General features: G+C 42.3%; 1 protein-coding gene across 1 annotated transcript in view; it reads left to right on the top strand.

Moving 5' to 3' along the window:
• ULK4 (unc-51 like kinase 4) overlaps positions 1 to 18568 on the top strand; it is a 583905-nt gene that overhangs the window by 222249 nt on the left and 343088 nt on the right. The window contains exon 30 of the mRNA XM_056128948.1: positions 17195 to 17287. Within this exon, the coding sequence (XP_055984923.1) occupies positions 17195 to 17287 (93 nt within the window). The remainder of the gene's footprint in view (positions 1 to 17194; positions 17288 to 18568) is intronic.

Here is an 18568-nt window from a genome sequence, read left to right as displayed (position 1 = left end):
TTCTGTGGCTTCAAATAAAGTTTTTGTCAGGGGTTTCTGGAAGAAATCTATCTTCAGAGTTCCTTTTCGCAGTTGACAGAATTTAATTGCTGGTGTTTTGTATTAGTTTCTTTTTTTTCATTTTTTATAATTTTATTTATTGAATCACCGTGAGAGCAGTTACAAAGCTTTCGGTTCTAAGTCTGAGTCATACAATGAAACATCTGTACCTTCACCAGTGCCCATTCTCCATCCCCAACAACCCCAGTACACTCCCATCCCACACCCTCCCCCTACCTGTGGGGCAGATGATTTCCACATTACTCTCTCTCTACTTTGATAATGTTCAATATTTTGACACCAGACCCACCATTATTATTTGAGATTTTACCCCAACACTCAGATCTGCTGAAAAGGCAACAGTAGACAATTTGTTTTCTATTGCTGGTTATGAATAACATATGATGTCACGTGGCTGCAGTAGTGGCCGCGCAATTTTGAAATTTTGAAATTTTAACACTTAAATCTGGAGGGATTGCTGCCAAAACCTGCTGGGTTCCGAGATTTGCTCTGGAGTCTCTGGGATCATGGCCGTTAAGCAGCTTGATCAGGAGCCAGAAAGACCGTTTGTGGGTGATGACTTGGGGTCTCGTTGGGGTGGGGAGGACAGGACCAGCTCCACCCCCATCCCATGAGACCCAACAAGTTTCGTCACTGCGGGCCCAAGCCTGACTGTCCAATGACCTCTGGAGGATGATGGCCACCAAGCTGCCAGGGGGAAGCAGGCGGAGGGACAACACCCTTTCCCCCCTGGGGTGGCCTGGCGACAGTAACCTACTGTGTGGTCTGGACGCATTTCTGCCAAAACTGCTGGGTTTTGAGATTTGTTTCTGAGTCTCTGGGATCATGCCATTAAGCAGCTTGATCAGGAGCCACAGAGGCTGTTCGTGGGTGATAACTTGGGGTCTCGTTGGGGTGGGGAGGACAGGACTGGCTCCACCCCCATTTCGTGAGGCCCAAAATGTCTCGTCACTGTGGGCCCAAACTGAACTATCCAATGGCCTCTGGAGGATGATGGCCACTGAGCCATCAGGGGGAAGCAGGCGGAGGAACAGCATCCTTTCTCCTCTGGGGTGGCCCAGCGACAGTAACCTACTGCGTGGTTCGGATGCATTTCTGCCAAAAGCCGCTGGGTTTCAAGATTTGTTTCTGAGTCTGTGGGATCATGGCCATTAAGCAGTTCAATCAGGAACCAGAGGGGTGATGCCTCCAATTATATAGCTGAGCCAGAGGTGGTTTGTGGGTATGTTTCCCACATACCTAACTTTTGGCCATTTACTTTCTTGGTAAACTTTGCCCCAAGTTTTTGGGGTCTGCCAAAGGCACAGCAGCAATTTTGGGGTATCTGGAAGTCTAAAGGTGCCATCAGGCTGCTGATGCACTCTCCTTACAAGTACAGATTGACCTGTTGGCAGCACCATACCCCTGTGTATTAGATTCTTAAAGCTGCTATAACAAATGGCAAGACACTGACTGGCTTAGCAATGAACTTTTTTTCTTTTTTTTTTACTGTTCATGTGGCCAGAGTTCAGAAATAAAGAAAATCATCATGGTTGGTTTCCAGAGAGAATCCACTTTTCTTTTCCATCTTCTGATTCTGCCAGTTAGCCATAATTTGTGGCAACATCTTGCTTCTACCTGCTGTCTTTATAAGCCTTCTTTCTGATGATCTCACACTTGCCTCTCCCCTGTGAGGGCATATGATACCTACCTTAAGTTCAGGTAGATCTTCAGTTGTATTTTCAAAAATCCCTTTTCTAAGTTCAGGTCACTTCTGGGACATTCTTAGGTTAGTGTTTGGGCCAGTCCTTTAAAAAGACCAGTATCAACCCAGCCCACAGTGATAATACCTTATTCCCTACTTCTTTTGCTGCCTTACATTTCTTTAGATACTCCTGCCTCCACACCTGGCTGTCCTCACTGGGGCTTCTTGGAGGAGGGTAGGTTGAGTTTCCCTCCCCACCCCGAGCAGAGTCCCAGCAGCTGAAGACCTCCAGTTCCAGCCGTAGCCATGCTTAAGACAACTCTCCACATGTTTGGACGAGCCTCATGCATGAAGGAACCGGCAGAGGAACCCAGGTGTGTGTGACCCAGGGTGTAGATCTCTAAGCCTGCTCGGATTGGGACTGGGGCCTCCTCCACCCAGATCCCCCATCTTCCAGTATGTAGGCGTTGCATCCACCAACTGCCCTCGGCGCCGTTTAATCCCATCAACGGCCAAGACCCAGAGACTATAAAACCCAGCTCCCAGAAGAGAACAGCACAGAGTCTCCTGCATCCGCGCCTGGCTGTCCTCACCGGGGCCCCTTGGAGGAGGGTGGGTTGAGTTTCCCTCCCCACCCCGAGCAGAGCCCCGACAGCTGAAAACCTCTGGTTCCAGTCACAGTCATACTTAAGACCACATCTTATTATCTGGTTCTTACCCTGAAGAACCTGGCAGGCTACCAAAAGTATCCTGCCCACACGGCAGAGTCTGGCAAACTCCCCGTGGCATATTCAGTATGCCAAAAACCAGTAACAATGATGGGTCTCATTCTCCTGACTCTGATAGAGCCTCGAATGTGGCACTTTTTAAAATCTCAGGGCTAGGACAAAGGAGACGTTACTGGTGCCTGCTCGAGGCAATCGATGAACAACAGGATGACAGTGATACAGTGATACCCGTACATTTCACATGGCCCCTTCAACTTTAGCTCATAAAGTTTGTCAAATCCTTCTCATGCTCCTAATATATCTTATTTTTCTGGGGAAAATTCTGCTGAGAAAACTGGTCCCTGATAGTGTGGGTATTAGAGTATGCTTGTATTGAAATATTAGCCCTGATTTAACTTATGTATATACCTCCATTCCCTCTTCTCCTTCATTTCAGTTCTTTCTCTTTTCTCCAGCGTAGTTGAAATGCTGCAGCATAACCAACTATTTATATAATTAATGAACCAATGTTGTGTTTTTCCCTCTTCTGGGAAGAATGAAACTTATACTCAGACAATTACCATGTGTTTTTTTTTCAGTAGAAATACAAGATTAATTTTACAGGTTCACGCAGAAGAGAAGAGGCAAGATTTAATGGAATTTAAGCCCAAAGTGACCTTATTAATGAAAATTAGCACTTCTCAAGTTTAATATCAAAGTCATTATCAGTGAAATCTTAGTACTGACAGCAGACTTCTGCTATTTTTTTTCCCTATGAGACTTGTTACATAAGGTGAGGGCATGTCATTTTCAATATTTAACTGTGATGGGATTGAATTCTTCAGTCAGGAAACAGCATTGCCATTCCCAGGAAGAGGAAGTTTTAATATTCATATAAGTGTCAATAATTAATTTGTGCTGCACATGTGCTTGTTCTCTTATGTGGTTTAACTTTTCCTGTCTTCCCCCCTCCTTTCTTATTAAATTCATTTGTGTGTGTGTGTGTGTGTGTGTGTGTGTGTGTGTGTGTGTGTTTGGGACATCCACACGTGCCTTGGGGCCCCTGATGGAGACTTTGAACCTGACAGTTCAATGTGAAGGTTTGAGAATGTGGTGCTGTGAGGGTCGTATAGAGCTGGAGATTACCCAGGCCATACCATGCTCCTGGCGACTTTTAGGGTTATACCTGATGCTTGAAGGACCATGTGGCCCTAAGGATCAAACTGAGGTTGGCTCAATGCAAGGAGTGAATCTTACTTTCTGTGCTATCTTTTCAATCCTGATAACTGTATTTTGAATGACTTCAACTTGCCAGACACTTGGTATGCTGTAGTGAACAGTATTGTATTTCTGCCCGTTGGCACACTTACCTTCCAGTGGTAAAGACAAAAACAATAGACATGCACACAAAAAACTTCACTGTGCAAGTCATGAAGAAAATAGCCCACAAATGGTTAGTGAGTGACTATAACAAGGCATAAGGAAGGAATGTTTTTCTAGGAGAGATTTTACTTAAGGTAGCAAACCGGGGGAATTTTCATGCTATGTTATTTACCTTTGGTAGACCAAAATCACTTTGGTATACTGTATACATTTTAGTTTTCATATTTTATTTTTGCTTCGGATGTTTTGTGTTAATGGGAGATCAGGTTGATATCAAATTGCTTACAGAGGGCTGGAGCGATAGCACAGCGGTAGGGTGTTTACCTTGCACGCGGCCGACCCGACCAACCCAGGTTCAATTCCTCCGCCCCTCTTGGAGAGCCTGGCAAGCTACTGAGAGTATCTCGCCCATACAGCCAAGCCTGACAAGCTACCTGTGACGTATTCGATATGCTAAACCCAGTAACAAGAAGTCTTGCAATGAAGACATTACTGGGCCCACTCAAGCAAATCAATGAACAACGGGGGGACAGTGGACAGAGTTTTTATGGCTATGTGGCATTCAGCATCTGTCTTGTGTCTTGACAAATCCTCAATGCTGTGACTTAATAAATTATTAAGGCTTTGAGAATCTTACTAAATTCTTTCCAAACTTGAATTGTATTTCATTGCAAAACTGAAATTTATAGGTAGATAAAACTTATGGAAGAACAATGTAGAGTTGTGTAAGTCTTTGGAATAATGTCCAACAAAAGTCTGTGTTTGACTATTTGGTTTCTGTTGATGTCTTGAAGGACATTCAGCAGCTGCTTCTGCGCTGCATCTTTGTCATCCTATCCACAGTAGCACTGTAGCACTGTCCTCTTGTTCATCCATTTGCTCTTGTGGGCACCAGTAACATCTCACAACAAATTGTGAGACTTGTTATTACTGGGTTTTTTTTGCATATTGAATATGTCACGGAGCTTTCCAGGCTTTGCTGAGTGGGCAAGATACTCTTGGTAGCTTGCCAGGCTCTCCGAGAGGGGTGGAGGAATTGAACCCAGGTTGGCCGTGTGCAAGGCAAACACCCTACCCGCTGTATTTATGTTTTAAAAAATAAAGACATGAATTTGGCCAATCTTTGATGGGAATTAGAAGAACGTGTTTTTTTGACCTTTGCTTAGATGATTATTTTTGTGGTAAATTTTATATCAGGTAGTTTTGCACCACAGAAAGAAGAATTTTTTTAATTTATTTTTTATTAGTGAAACACCATGAGATACAGTTGTAGATTTACAAATTTTTGTGCTTGGATTTCAGTCATACCATGATCAAATACCCATTCCTTCACCAGTGCCCATTTTCCACCACCATGGATAATATCCCTCCCCCCCAGCCCCCTATCCCCCCCTGCCACTGTGGCAGGGCATTCCCTTTTGTTCTCTCTCTCCTTTTGGGTGTTGTGATCAGCAAAAGAGGCATTGAGTGGCAAACATGTTTAGTCCAGTCTACTTTCAACCTGCATCTCCCCTCCTGGGAGGATCCTCCAAACACCCTCCATTTGGTGCTCCCTTCTCTATCTGAACTGTCCTTTCCCCTAGAATACCCGACTGGCCTCTAAGCTATGGAGTAATCCTCCTGGTGTTGATCTCAGCTATTCTTGGGTATTAATCTCATATTTTGTTATTTTATATCCCCCAGATGAATGCAATCTTTCTATGTCTATCCCTCTCAGAAAGAAGAATTTTTTACTCTGTTTCACTTGCTTAATTCTTTATGCCTGGACATGGGCCTAAATCTAAACTTAAGTTAATTTCTTCTCCCCATTGAAGGTGCAAACCTTGAGGGATTAAATTGTGGTAATTTGGAAGTTATAGTAAAGAGAAACATTATTTTGTTTCTTGGAATGAGTATAGTTCTGTCCCTTGGATACTATTTATGACTCTCAGTGTTGTTTTATGGTCATGCTTTTATCTTGTTTTTCGATGTCATATGAAAAATTATTGTTGATTTTACTGAAAAGTCTAAGATATTAGGATTAACAAATTACACTTAACTCGTTTTGAAGAAACATATATCTATGTTTCTCTTAAAAAAAACCTCTGTCTTCCCACTTGTTTATTTCTCCATTTATATATTCATGCAGTTACTGGTATACTTAAATATGTATGCATCCATGCAAGAAAATAAAGAACCACATAGATCTCAAGTGATATAAAATCAAAGGACTGTAAAGTCTTCAGAATAAAACTTTAAAATTTGATTTATATCCTATTTCATTTCTAAAATCCTGGAATTGACTCAAGATGTCAGCTAGTCCAAGTATCCAAGAGACTGTCTAGAAAGTGCCAGAAATAGTAGTTATTGGGATGGGGTGGGGGTGGGGGCAATGCTAAGGTTTGTTCCCTGGTGCTGCAGGGTGTACTGAGTATTAACCTAGCAGCAATGCTGTCTGTGGTCGCCAGTGGCAGGAGCAGTTTCTGGCCATGCTGAAGCCATGTAGTATTGTGGCCAGGAAGTGTGATCCCCTAGAGTGTGTATGTGCATATCTCAGTGCCCCCTCCCCACAGCAAGCAGACACCAGAATGTGTGTGAGCCTGTTAGGAGAGATGAAGTCATAAAGTTTGCTTATAAGTGGATAGACATGGAGAGTATCATGCTAAGTGAAATGAGTCAGAAAAAGAGGGACAGACATAGAAGGACTGCACACATTTGTGGAGTATAAAATAACATAACATGAGACTGACACCCAAAGACAGTAGAGACAAGGGCCAGGATGATTGTTATAGTTGGAAGCCTGCCTCATGAGCTGGGGGAAAAGGCAGCTGGAATAGAGAAGGATCATTAAGAAAATGATGGTTGGAAAAATCAATCGGGATGGGAGGTGTGTGCTGAAAGTAAATTAAGGACCAAAAGTGATGGCCTCTCGGTATCTGTATTGCAAACCATAATGCCCCAAAGTATAGAAAGAGTATGGGGGTAATTGTCTGCCAGGGAGGCAGGGGGAGGGTGTGAAAGGGGGGTTATACTGGGGAGATTGGTGGTGGGATGGGTGTTTGAACATTGTATGATTGTAACTCAAACATGAAAGCTTGCAACTCTATCTCACGGTGATTTAATAAAAAATAATTAAATAAAAAGTAAAAATGATAGATGCCAATTCTACTGTAACCATATTGCCTAAACCTAACCATATTGCCTAAACCATTATGGTTATAGTAATTGTTTTAGAATAAATGTCTATTTTAATAAGTCAAAAAAAAAGAATGTGTGTGAGCAGCACAGGGAAAAGAGTATGACCTCTGGCAAGCAGCAAAACCCATAATGCAACCCCCAGAGAGCACCACAACCAAGCATATGTGTGATCTTGATTATTACGACCAACATCATTAACAGAGGGAAGTGATGGGGGTGAAAATTTTATCATTCTCAATTAAAGAGTAGGTTGTCTATCTTTTTCTTCTTTCTAAAATAAGTGCAATCTTCTTGTAGTTGAGGTTACCTGCTTACAGTGCTTACAGTGGTGCCAAAGTCCCATGTTTTTTACATAATTTATCATACCTCCACCATAACCAAAGTTCCAAAGACTGTCCACCGCTGTCCTGTGTTTCTTCTGTTTTTGCAATTATCTCTTTTAGGTAACATAGCAATCTTACTATTTTATACTATTTTATACTGCAGTGCTGCTAACTGTGCACACCACCAGAATACCAGGACACCATCATCGTAGGAGCACCCACCACCCAAGCCAGCAACCTCAGATCACAGTTCTATTGACCATACCTAAGGGTCTGTTTCTGTTGGGGATCATTTAATCCCCTGCTTTGTTTCTGCAGATGCTGCATATGTGCAAAATCATCTGCTATTAATTTTTTTCTCCTCTCTGACTCATTTTGCCTTAGACTCATTTTTCCTAGTTTTGACTTTCTCCAGTTCTATACAGGCTGCAAAAAATTGTAATGTTTCATATTTTTCATAGCTTAGTAGTATCCCATTGTGTATAGATACTGCAGTTTTATATATATATATATATATATTGCCAACTATTGTTAGTCATGAGTTGTTTTCAGATCTTGGCTATTGTAAATAATGCTGCCATGGACATGCCTATGTCCTTTTGGAGTAATGATTTTGTGTTCTTAGAATAGAAACCCAGGAGCAGCATTGTAGAATTTTCTGGAAGCCATAGTCTTAACTTTTTGAGAACTAGGCAACCCATTTTCCAGAGAGGCTGAGCCAAGAAGTTTTCCCACCAGCAGCAAATGGAATTACTTTTTCACCACATCTGAGTCAGAACTTACTGTTTCTGGACTTTATGATATAGGCCATTCCTTTTAAAATTAAAATTGTTTTTATTTTCTAAAGTTGACCACAATATTTGATTACATTTAATATTTGAACACCAATCCCATCATCATTACACCTTCCCACCACCATATTTTGTATGTTTCCATCCTGAACCCCCCCTCCCCCCGGATATAGGCCATTCTTGCTGCTGGTGTGAAGTGACATTTCATTTTTGTTTTGATTTACACTTCCTCTGAAAGAACTGGCCGAGGAACCCAGGTGTGCAGGACCCGGAGTGTAGATCTCCAAGCCTGCTCGGATTGGGACTGGGGCCTCCTCCACCCAGATCCCCCATCTTCCAGGCGTCACACCCACCAACTGCCCCCGGCACCCTGTAATTCCAATAGCCAAGACCCAGAGACTATAAAACCCAGCTCCCAGAAGCGACATCTTATTATCTAGGTCTTACTCTGGAAAACCTGGCAGACTACTAAAAGTATCCTGCCCACATGTCTGGCAAACTCCCCATGGCGTATTCAATATGCCAAAAACCAGTAACAATGATGGATCTCATTCTCCTGACCCTGAAAGAGCCTCGAATGTGGCACTTTTAGGGCTAGGAAGAAGGAGACGTTACTGGGGCCTGCTCGAGGCAGTCGATGACCAACAGGATGACAGTGATTACACTTCCTTGATAATTAGTGACAATGACCATTTTTTCACATACCTGTTGTCTGTCTTTATATCCTCTTTGAGAAAATGTCTGTTCATTTCTTCTGGGATTGTTTTTTGATTTTTGTTGTTGAGCTTTGAGAGTGTTTTATATGTATTGGATATTAGCCCTTTATTTAGATTCTCTTCTGTTTCTTTCCTTCCCTCCCCTCCGTTCCCTTCCTTCCTTTCCTTCCTTTTGGTTGTTGTTTTATTGTTGTTTTATTTTGGCTTTGGGCTATACCTGGTGATGCTCAAGGATTACTACTTGCTCTGTGGTTTTATTTTGGTTTTGGGCTATACCTGGTGATGCTCAAGGATTACTACTGACACAGGAAGTACTCCTGATAGTGCTCTGGGATGCCGGGGATCAAACCAGGGTCTGTTGCATGCAAAGCAAATGCCCTACCAACTGTCCTCTTGCTCTAGCCTTCTTTTTTTTCTTTCCTTTTTTCCTTTTTTTGGGATACATCTGGTGGTATTCAGGGCTTATTCCTGGTTCTGTGGTTCTCAAGGAATATATGTGGTATAGTGGGATAAAACATGAATCTGTCATGTCGAAGGCAGGCATCTTAACTTCTGTACTGTCTCTCTGGCCCAGACCTCATTTCTGATGCAGTGCAGAAGATTTTTGGTTTGATGTTGTCTGGTTTGTTTATTTCTGCTCTTGTTTTTTTCCCCCCTTTTTTAAGCAATAGGATTGTATCATTTAAGACTTTTGTTAGATCAAGGTCTTAGAGACTCCTGCCTTTGTTTTCCTCATTGCAATTTATAGAAACAAGTTTGGTTTTAAGATTTTTAATCCATTTTAAGTTAACCTTTGTGTGCAATGGGAGATTATCTCCCTCTTTCTTACAACCCTCTAGGGACAAGTCCTCAGCTTTCTCCAAAGTAGATTTCACTGCTGTGCCTTTGCTGTTTGGCAGCTTCCTCTTAATCCACCCACATCGCTCTTTTCTCTTTGCACCTTAAGCTTCAAAATCATCTGGCATTCTGTTATATTTGTATTTCAGTACACAGACTTTCTCATATCACCCCCATGCCCAGAACTCTTTAAACCCTTTCAGTGTAAAAAATAGCATTAACAATGTGCTTATTTGGCCACCCACCATTCTCAGTGTTTTGTCTTTTGCCTATATGAATATTTTCCTGCTCTCCCCTCTGTGTTTTCTCCTTTGCTTGTGAGATTTACTCAGTGCTTTCTGAAATGCTCTCCTTGGAACAAGTCTCTCCTACCTATTCCCTGACATCATACTGTGAATATTAATATTCATACTAATGTAAAGCTATTTTATTAACAGTCTTGCCACCTGTTTCTATATCTTAATATCAATAAAATATGAATAAACTTAATATAAATATACTAAAACCATGTAACACTTCCCTTTTGCCCCAGAGAGATAGTTCCAGGGTTTAGGCACTTTCCTTAATGTGGCTGACCCTTTGTTCGATCCTCAGCACCACATATGATCTACTGAGCACTATAAAGACTGATACCTGAGCACAGATCTAGGACTAAGTTTTGAGCATCACTGGATGTGGGCCCAACTTCTTCCCGTCCAAAAAAAATTCAAGTTGTAAGACATGTGAGGTCACCCCAGTATTTGCCACAATGACCACTTTCTTTGCTGCATCTTTCATTCTTACCTTTGTTGAATTTCCTTGTATTTGGTGAGTGAATTAAATAAGGGGAGGGAGGAAGAAAAGAAGTGGTAGAATTACTGTTTATATTACATTCATTTCAAGAATATTTGATCTGTTCTGCCTTTTTGTTTTCTAAGATGCTGACTTACACTATCAACTTTGTTTCCTGGAACCCTGTTAAGTAGAGCTTGCTTTCCTTCAGATATTAATGAGGTCGAATTTTCCTTCTGGGTTCCTTGGCCATTGAATTCTTAGGCAGGTGTTTTTTAATCGGTTTGCACTAGCCCTTTACATATTAGAATATTAGTTCTTTGTATGACAAATATTTCTGCAAGAAGTTTTTTTTCACTCCTGTTAGGTTTGTTTATTGTGGTTTTGCCATAAAAACTACTTAATATTTCAAAAATTTAAAGCTATATATAGTTTTTTTTGTCATACTAAAGAGGCATTCTCACTTAAGACTAAATTTTATTTCCATATTAAAATAAAATAAAAAATTTAATTTTAGCTTCTAGGTAACACATACCCTTTTTTGTTCTGTTTTTGAGCCACACCCAGCAGTGCTCAGGAACTACTCCTGACTTGGTACCTGGGGGCCACTCCAAGCAATGTTCTAGGAACCATGTAGTGCCAGGAATAAAAATTTGGGTTCCCACGTGCAAAGCCTGCTCTTTGGAGATATCTCAAAATCATAGTCATTTGAGATTTCTCCCTGACCCTGCTGATACACTTTCATTAGGTATAGCCTAACCATTATAATGCTTTCTAAGATTATTTTTTCTTGTCCAATGTTGAATATAACATTTCTTTTAACTTATATGTGTTTTTGATGTACCTTTATTGAATTGTTGTCCTGGTTTTATAGCAAGATATTCCACATTATAGTTCCCATTTCTGTTTGTAGTATTTTCTCTCGGAGAGCCCGACAAGCTACCAAGAGTATCTCACCAGCACGGCAAAGCCTGGCAAGCTACTTGTGACTTATTCAATATGCCAAACACAGTAACAACAAGCTTTACAATCTGTTGTGAGATGTTACTGGTGCCTGCTCGAGCAAATTGATGAACAACAGGAGGACAGTGACAATGACAATGACAGTATTTTCTCAAATTATTCCTCTCTCCCACCGCACCCCCCGACCCTCACACTCACCACTCTCTTTCCTCACTCGTCAATTCTGAGTTCATTTCCTTGAGATGTGAAATTTGTGTTTGTGGATTAATCCTAGCAGAGTCAATTGCTTTGTTTTCTCTTTTGGTTTCTTTGGTTCACAACTGGCAGTGTTCAGAGCTTACTCCTGGCTGTTAGGAATCATTCCTGATGGTGCTTGTACCAGGGATTGAACCAGGATTGACCTCTGCAAGCAAGGGCTTTAACCACTGCGCTTTTTCTCTCTTAGCACCCAGAGGGAACCTCTTTATGATACTTTCTTTTCTTCCAACAAAATCGGTACTTCTTTCTACTTGGCAAGGTCTTTGGTTTGACCCTCTGAGTCACTTCTCACAGTGACCCAAAATTATGGTGAACAGGGCTTTTTTTTCCCCCCTTTATTTTATTTTATTTTTTTTTACAGTTGTAGATTTACAATTTTTTGTTCTTTGGTTTCAATTATACAATGATCAGATACCCATCCCTCCACCAGTGCCCATTTTCCACCACCATGGATAATATCCCTCCCACCCCCATCCCCCCCATCCCCCCTGTCTCTGTGGCAGGGCAATCCCCTGTGTTCTCTCTCTCCTTTTGGGTGTTGTGGTCTGCAAAAGAGGCATTGAGTGGCAAACATTGAACAGGGCTTTTTAACACTCCTGCTATGACCTCTTTTCACCCAGGAAAAGCAACCCTGGCAAGCGTCGATAGAAACACTTCAGATTCATGATACATTTATTTTGAATTAATTTTTGGTCATTGTGTTCTTTAGAAACCTTTCGCTATTGCCAAATTTTCCACATCTCCATCATTCAGGCACATGGGGTCTAGATAGCATATCACAATTTTCTGTTAACATGTCTACTTGACTACTGATTTCTTCCTCCACTCGATAGGATAACAAGAGTTCAAGCCTTGGATTCCTGAATCTATAATTACTTTTTTTCTTCTTTAAATAATTTCCCTCCTCTTAGGAATAGATATGAAATTACATCAGTGGCTCTTCCTGTCTGGGTTCTAGTTTTTTGGAGCCCTGTCAAAGGCCCCTGACCTGGGGAGGGGGGGAGGGTCTCTGTTGAGATAATACATTGTTCAGGTACTGCTGTCCATTTCTGTCTGAGCCCAGACTCAGGGAACTGGAACTGCCCCTCTAATCTGTTTATCCAATGAGGCCGACTCCTCCCTGGCTGTCTATGGAGTGGGGTTTATCACTCTGCCTCTTGTCAAGTCGCCTTAGGAGTGCCAGATCCAATTACTGTCAGCTCTTCTGCTTCACTGTTTAGAAGTTTAATAAATCACAGCATCCCTTTGACTCAGTTAGTTTACCATTTTAACCCTCTTTAATTAAATTGGTGAATTTTGATTAATTTGGTGAATTGATTCAGTGTATCTAATATTTGTATTCTAAACATACTCATTGTGAATTCTACCTTTTTTTTGAGGGGAGGAAAACAAACTGAGATTTTTCAGGGAAATTTTCAGGCTTGGACTGAGAATAAGCTTCAGCCTTTCCTACTATTTCAAGGTTAGATAAATAAAAGCAACTTTATGAGTTTTACTTCAGTCAATCAAATTCCACCAATATTTCCTTAAATATAGAGTTGACATAGTCTTGCTAAATATCTTTTAAATAGTGGGCGTTTTTAAATCCTATTAAGATTCCCCCCATCCCTTTCCCTCCTTATTGCTAATTCGTGCCACTTTTCCCTTTGGCACTTACAAGAATCAAATAAAATAAAATGAAAGCTTTTTGAGATTCATTGTCTATGGTCAATCATTAGAGTTATTCAACTGGTCTGGCTGTGGGATATAGCAAACCAGTCATGTGAGGCCTGTGAATACTCATCTAATGTTGCTGGCCAACCCTGCCCCCCTTGACCCTGCCCCCCTTGAGGCTCCTTGACTGACCAATTTGCAGATTTGCAAAGGAGTGCATTTGTTTGTTTGGGGGTCACACCTGGAGGTGTTCAGGGCTGCTGCTGGCTCTATGCTCAGGGTTCTCCTAATGGTGCTCCAGGAACATAGGTAATGTTGTTGGCAGAGGCAGGAAGGATGGGCAGGTGGGTAGGGGAGATGGGATGGGATGGGATGGATTGGCATCAGTTATGTGCTAGCAAATAAGCATCTTAAGCCCTGTACTCTCCAGCCTGGGTGGCATTTTTTTAAAAATTTATTTTGCTTTTTGGGTCACACCCAGTGTTACTCCTGGGTCATGCACTCAGGAATTACTTCCTGGCGGTGCTCAGCCCATATGGGATGCTGGGAATTGAACCTGCGTTCAAGGCAAATGCCCTACCCACTGTGCTACTGCTCCAGCCCCACCAGGTGGCATTCTTATTTTCATGTGGTAGGGGTGAGTGTATTCAAACCCTGAATAATACCAAGAAACTGGCCCTGGGCTGCCTCTGGGAGAAATACTGACCAGCAGTGCTTCATGTGTGCATTGTTTTGGTTTTGTTTGGGGGTGGGCCAGACTGGTAGTGCTCAGCGGCTTTTCCTGGCTCTGTGCTTAGGGGTCACCCTGGCAGTCAGTGCTCAGGGGAGCCTTATGACCCTGGGTGAGCACATGCCAGGCAAGTGTCTTGCCTTCTATACTTTTATCTATGCTGATTATAAGCAGAATTCTTTTACTGCTATAAACCATAACTGGGATTATAACAGCGGCTTCTGAAAGTCCTCTAGCAAGTCTTTGCATCTCAGTGTAGACTTGGTTACCCCCAAGTTTGACAACAGATTTTTGTCTTTATCAGAATATTGCACAGAGAGAAATTAGTGATTTCTTTCTAGCATGTTATTTCTTTAAATATTTTTAAAGTGGATGTTAAATTTTATAAATGTTTTTATTACCTCTAAAGGTGTTTCCTTGATTTTTGTGTTTTACTCCTCTCCTTAAAATGTATTATTTTCCTAAACTTAATGTTTTGCTTTTATATTAACTTTTGTTTTGCTGTACTTTTAAAAAATGTATATTTTTTGATGTATTGATGCTTTACTTATTATTTTATTATGAATGACTTTTTATTCTTAGGGAAGAATTTTAAATTCTTGGAGAAGGAAACTATCTAAAATATGGTAGCTCCTTAGCTCCTGCTCAATTTTGCATTCTCTCTTCCCCCCTCACCATCTTTTTCTTTAATGTTGGTAATGGAACCCATAATCTTGTATCTGCAAGACAAGTGCTTTGCCACTGAGTTACAGCCCTGTCTTATATTATTATTATTTATTATTATTTAATATGTATAGTTTCAGCTTGTTGGGAATCAAACCCTGAACTTCATGCATTTAGGGAAGATGTTCTACCACCGAGTCCCCTTCCTGGCCCCTCTGTATTATTACTATTATTCCTACTTTTGGTGGTGCTGACAATCAAACACAGGGCCTTGCTCATGCAGGGCAAGTGCTTTGCTGCTTGGACATAGCCCCGATCCCAATTTTGCATTCTCTTGTTCCCTGTACCCATTTGGAACATTATAGAGGTGTGATGGGTCCTTTGGTCCCATTGAAGTCTGAGCAGCTTCTTGCTCTGTTTTAGATGCTCGCCAGGCAGCTGTGTTATGGGACATTTCAGGATTGCTTTCTTTTGTTTTTCCTATTCTTTCAAGTTCCTTTTTTTTTTTTTGGTGATTCTCAGGTTGCCTCTCTGTAATAAATAGTCCCTCTCCTCCCTTTACTTGGCTCCCTTTTAATGGCTGTGAGCTCAAAGGCGGCATAATTAAGTTTGTTATATAATGATTTCCAAAATGAGAGTAAATAAGCTCTGAGTAAGAGCCTGGGGCCCTATTCTCTCGATGAAAAGCATCTGCTCCAAGTCATGGATTTTTAAATATACAGTTCAGATTATTTTGCTTCCTCTTGAAGTTATTGGTTGTTGCCACGATGAAGTCAGAAGGTTGGTTAGTTTGGTGGTTAGCTTGTGTTTGGTAGTTCGTGTCTTCGTTCATTCACTCACCACTTGTTCAGTGTCTGTGTGGTGCTCTCTGCTGGGCAGCTGAGCCTAAATTTAGGGTCAGGAGACAGCAGATAAGCCAACCTCATCCTGGCCCGCAATGTGGGAGCATAGGAGAAACTTTGCTGTGGAAACTTGATAAGCACCTTTGTTGTTTTCTCCTCTCAGGTAACAATTTTCCTTTTCAGTTGTAAAGAGTTTAAAGCGCCAAGAGTGCTGTGGAGAAAGAGTTAACATGTAGTAGAGTTTGAAGTTAGGGAGGTTGATTCCTCCCATTTTCTTTTTCCCAAGAATTGCTTTAGCTATTCGTGGGGGCTTATTGTTCCATATAAATTTCAGGAGTGTTTTCTCCATTTCTTTGAAGAATGTCATGGGTATCGTAGATCCTCCCAGGTTGGGAGAAGCATGCTGAAAGTAGACTATAGACCAAACATGATTGCCACTCAATTCCTCTTTTGCAAACCACAACACCCGAAAGGAGAGAGAGAACAAAAGGGAATGCCCTGCCACAGAGTCAGCATGGGATGGGGGGATGGGGGGTGGGAGGGATACTAGGACCCGTGGTGGTGGAAAATGGGCACTGGTGGAGGGATGGGTACTTGATCATTGTGTAACTGAAACCGAAACACAAAAATTTGTGAGTCTACAACTGTACCTCATGGTGTTTCACTAATAAAAATTTAAAAAAAAAAGAGTTAACATGGCAGACCTGAGGCTGCTACCCCAGAAAGACTCGCAGACTCGCATGTAAGGTCAGCATGTGGGTGCTTGGCATACCATGGACATGTGTCCCATCAGGATTTCTCATGACATCTCAGCTATCCTTTACACAATGGATGTGTTTTGCTAAATGTCTGCTTTCTTTCTGGGATTTTAGCGTGTGTCAGACGGAGACCACCTCTGTGGTCACCCCCTAGACAACCCTTGGTCTCTTGAGTCTCTGCTGGGCTTCGTTGGGCAGAAACGTCCCACATCAGAGCTGCCTTTGCCTTACTGAGGAACTCGGGAAAGTGCTGGAATATTGTGTCCCTAGGGGAGAGAGCAGAGGGAAGCCGGTGCACGGGGTCATCCTGAGTGACCCAGCTGTGCGTCCTGCTTGCCTCAGTCCCCACTGAGAGTGCCAGTGTGAGGGAGCCCTGCGTCCTCTAACCAGCTTCGGAATAGCAAAGCCGTGTTTTCTGTGGAGTCTTTTAGCCTCCAGACAACACTCATGTGAGGCAGAGTATCAGCACTACCATCAAAAAAGGGAAGCTCTTGGGGGCTGGAGAGATAGTTTAACAGGCTGGATCGCATACTTTGTATGTAGGAGGCCTGGGTTTGATGTCTGACACTGAACTGTCTCTCAAGCAATTCCAGGAGTGACCCTTGAGCACCTCCTGGAGTGACCACAAACATGGAACTGGGCGTAGCCCCTGACCAACTGCTGGGTGTAGCCTCCCAATCCACCAACCCCATCTCTACTCCCACCTCCTAAAAACAAGTGAAGCTGTTTGAAGTTTCCTGAAATAAAGTACAGCTTCTCCAGCTCCCAATTTTGTCCATCCAGGTCCTTGTCCTTGTGGCCTAGTGTTTCTGTTGTTTAGCAGGAGTTTAAGTGAGGAAATGCACCAAGTAAATTGTAAAATCCCCTTCTCTTCTCAGGTATGAGCACATCCTCACGCAGCCCGACCCAGTGCCATCCTACGCACTGAAGCTGCTGGTAGCGCTGACGGAACACAGCCCGGCTTTCACCAGGTACTGAGTCTTGTTTCTCACCTGTAAACTGATTTTCATGTGCTCTTGAACTGTTAGAGGTGATGATGTTCTGAAAGCCTAGAGGGGGAGCAATAGTACAGGAGGCAAAGTGGTTGCCTTGCGTGCGCCCGACCCTGGTTAGGCTCCCTGGAGCCTGTTGTAGTCCACTGAATACCACCAATGGGTCACTTATGAGCACAGAGCAAGGAATAGCCACTAATGCCCATAGGTGTGGCCTCAAAAAGAAAAACAACTGGGGGTAAGGGGAGCCAAACGAACCCACATCTAAAAGCCTAATGTTTGAGTTTCCACAGTACTAGCTCTTCATGGTGCATAGTATCTTGATCCGGCTGTTTTGGATCTTAGTGTGTGTGTGTATGTGTGTGTGTGTGTGTGTGTGTGTGTGTGTGTGTGTGTGTTGGAGTTTACATACTGTACAGTGCATGATATTTTCATAAAATTGTGAATTCTTTAAGGAGGAAATGAGTCAACACATATTCCTTAAAAAAAGTTAACAGGGGTTTCTAAATAACCAAGCAGCTGTTAATAAACTCTCTATAGAGTTTATCAACATTACTTTCTAACATTTTATTTGATTGGCATGCTTTCATTGCACAGTGAAGAGTTTTTGCAATTATTGTAGTTACTCCATGTCATAATGGTGACTCTTCTGGTGGTGAAATTAGTGGCTACCACTTTAGGCTATGGAGAAGGGTTTGTCAGAGAGATCAAGCCTCACCCAGGCCTCTAGGGAGATAGAGGAAGGGGGGCGGCTTATTGCTCCCAAGAAGAACCCTGGTTTTGGTTGTGTGGAGTTGTAACTGAGTCTTTTTGGAATTTGGGCACCACCTATGGGGCAGAGGCACCCCCATAACTGCTGAGGCATTTGGGTTCCACCTGTAGAGGCCAAGGTACTCCCAGACCTGCTTTCACGGAGAATAATTATATAGTTACCTCCCAGCCCCGACTTTGCTTTCACCTGGTTTGTGCTCTAACTCCAGAAAGCACTGCAGATGCTAAGCCAGTATCATCGCTGTGTCTGTAGTAACTGTCCATATCCAGAGATCAAAGGAAAGGCAGGACTCAAACATCCTTCCCTTGTGGGCAGGCCAGGTCTTGGTGGCAAGGTGTGTTGGGTACCTTTAAGCATGGACTGTTTCCCTCACTGAGACATTTCCCATGCTGTGAGCTGCCTTATTCATTCCTGGAGGGAAATTTGCAAGTTGTTTTTTTCTCTTTCTTTCTTCTTCTTCTCTCTCTCTCTTTTTTTTTAAATTTTTT

The sequence above is a fragment of the Sorex fumeus genome, unplaced genomic scaffold (assembly GCF_029834395.1).
Source record: "Sorex fumeus unplaced genomic scaffold, SorFum_2.1 ptg000072l, whole genome shotgun sequence".
NCBI lineage: Eukaryota > Metazoa > Chordata > Mammalia > Eulipotyphla > Soricidae > Sorex > Sorex fumeus.
The sequence above is the reverse complement of the archived record's forward strand: the minus strand, read 5'-3'. Positions and strand labels throughout refer to the sequence as shown.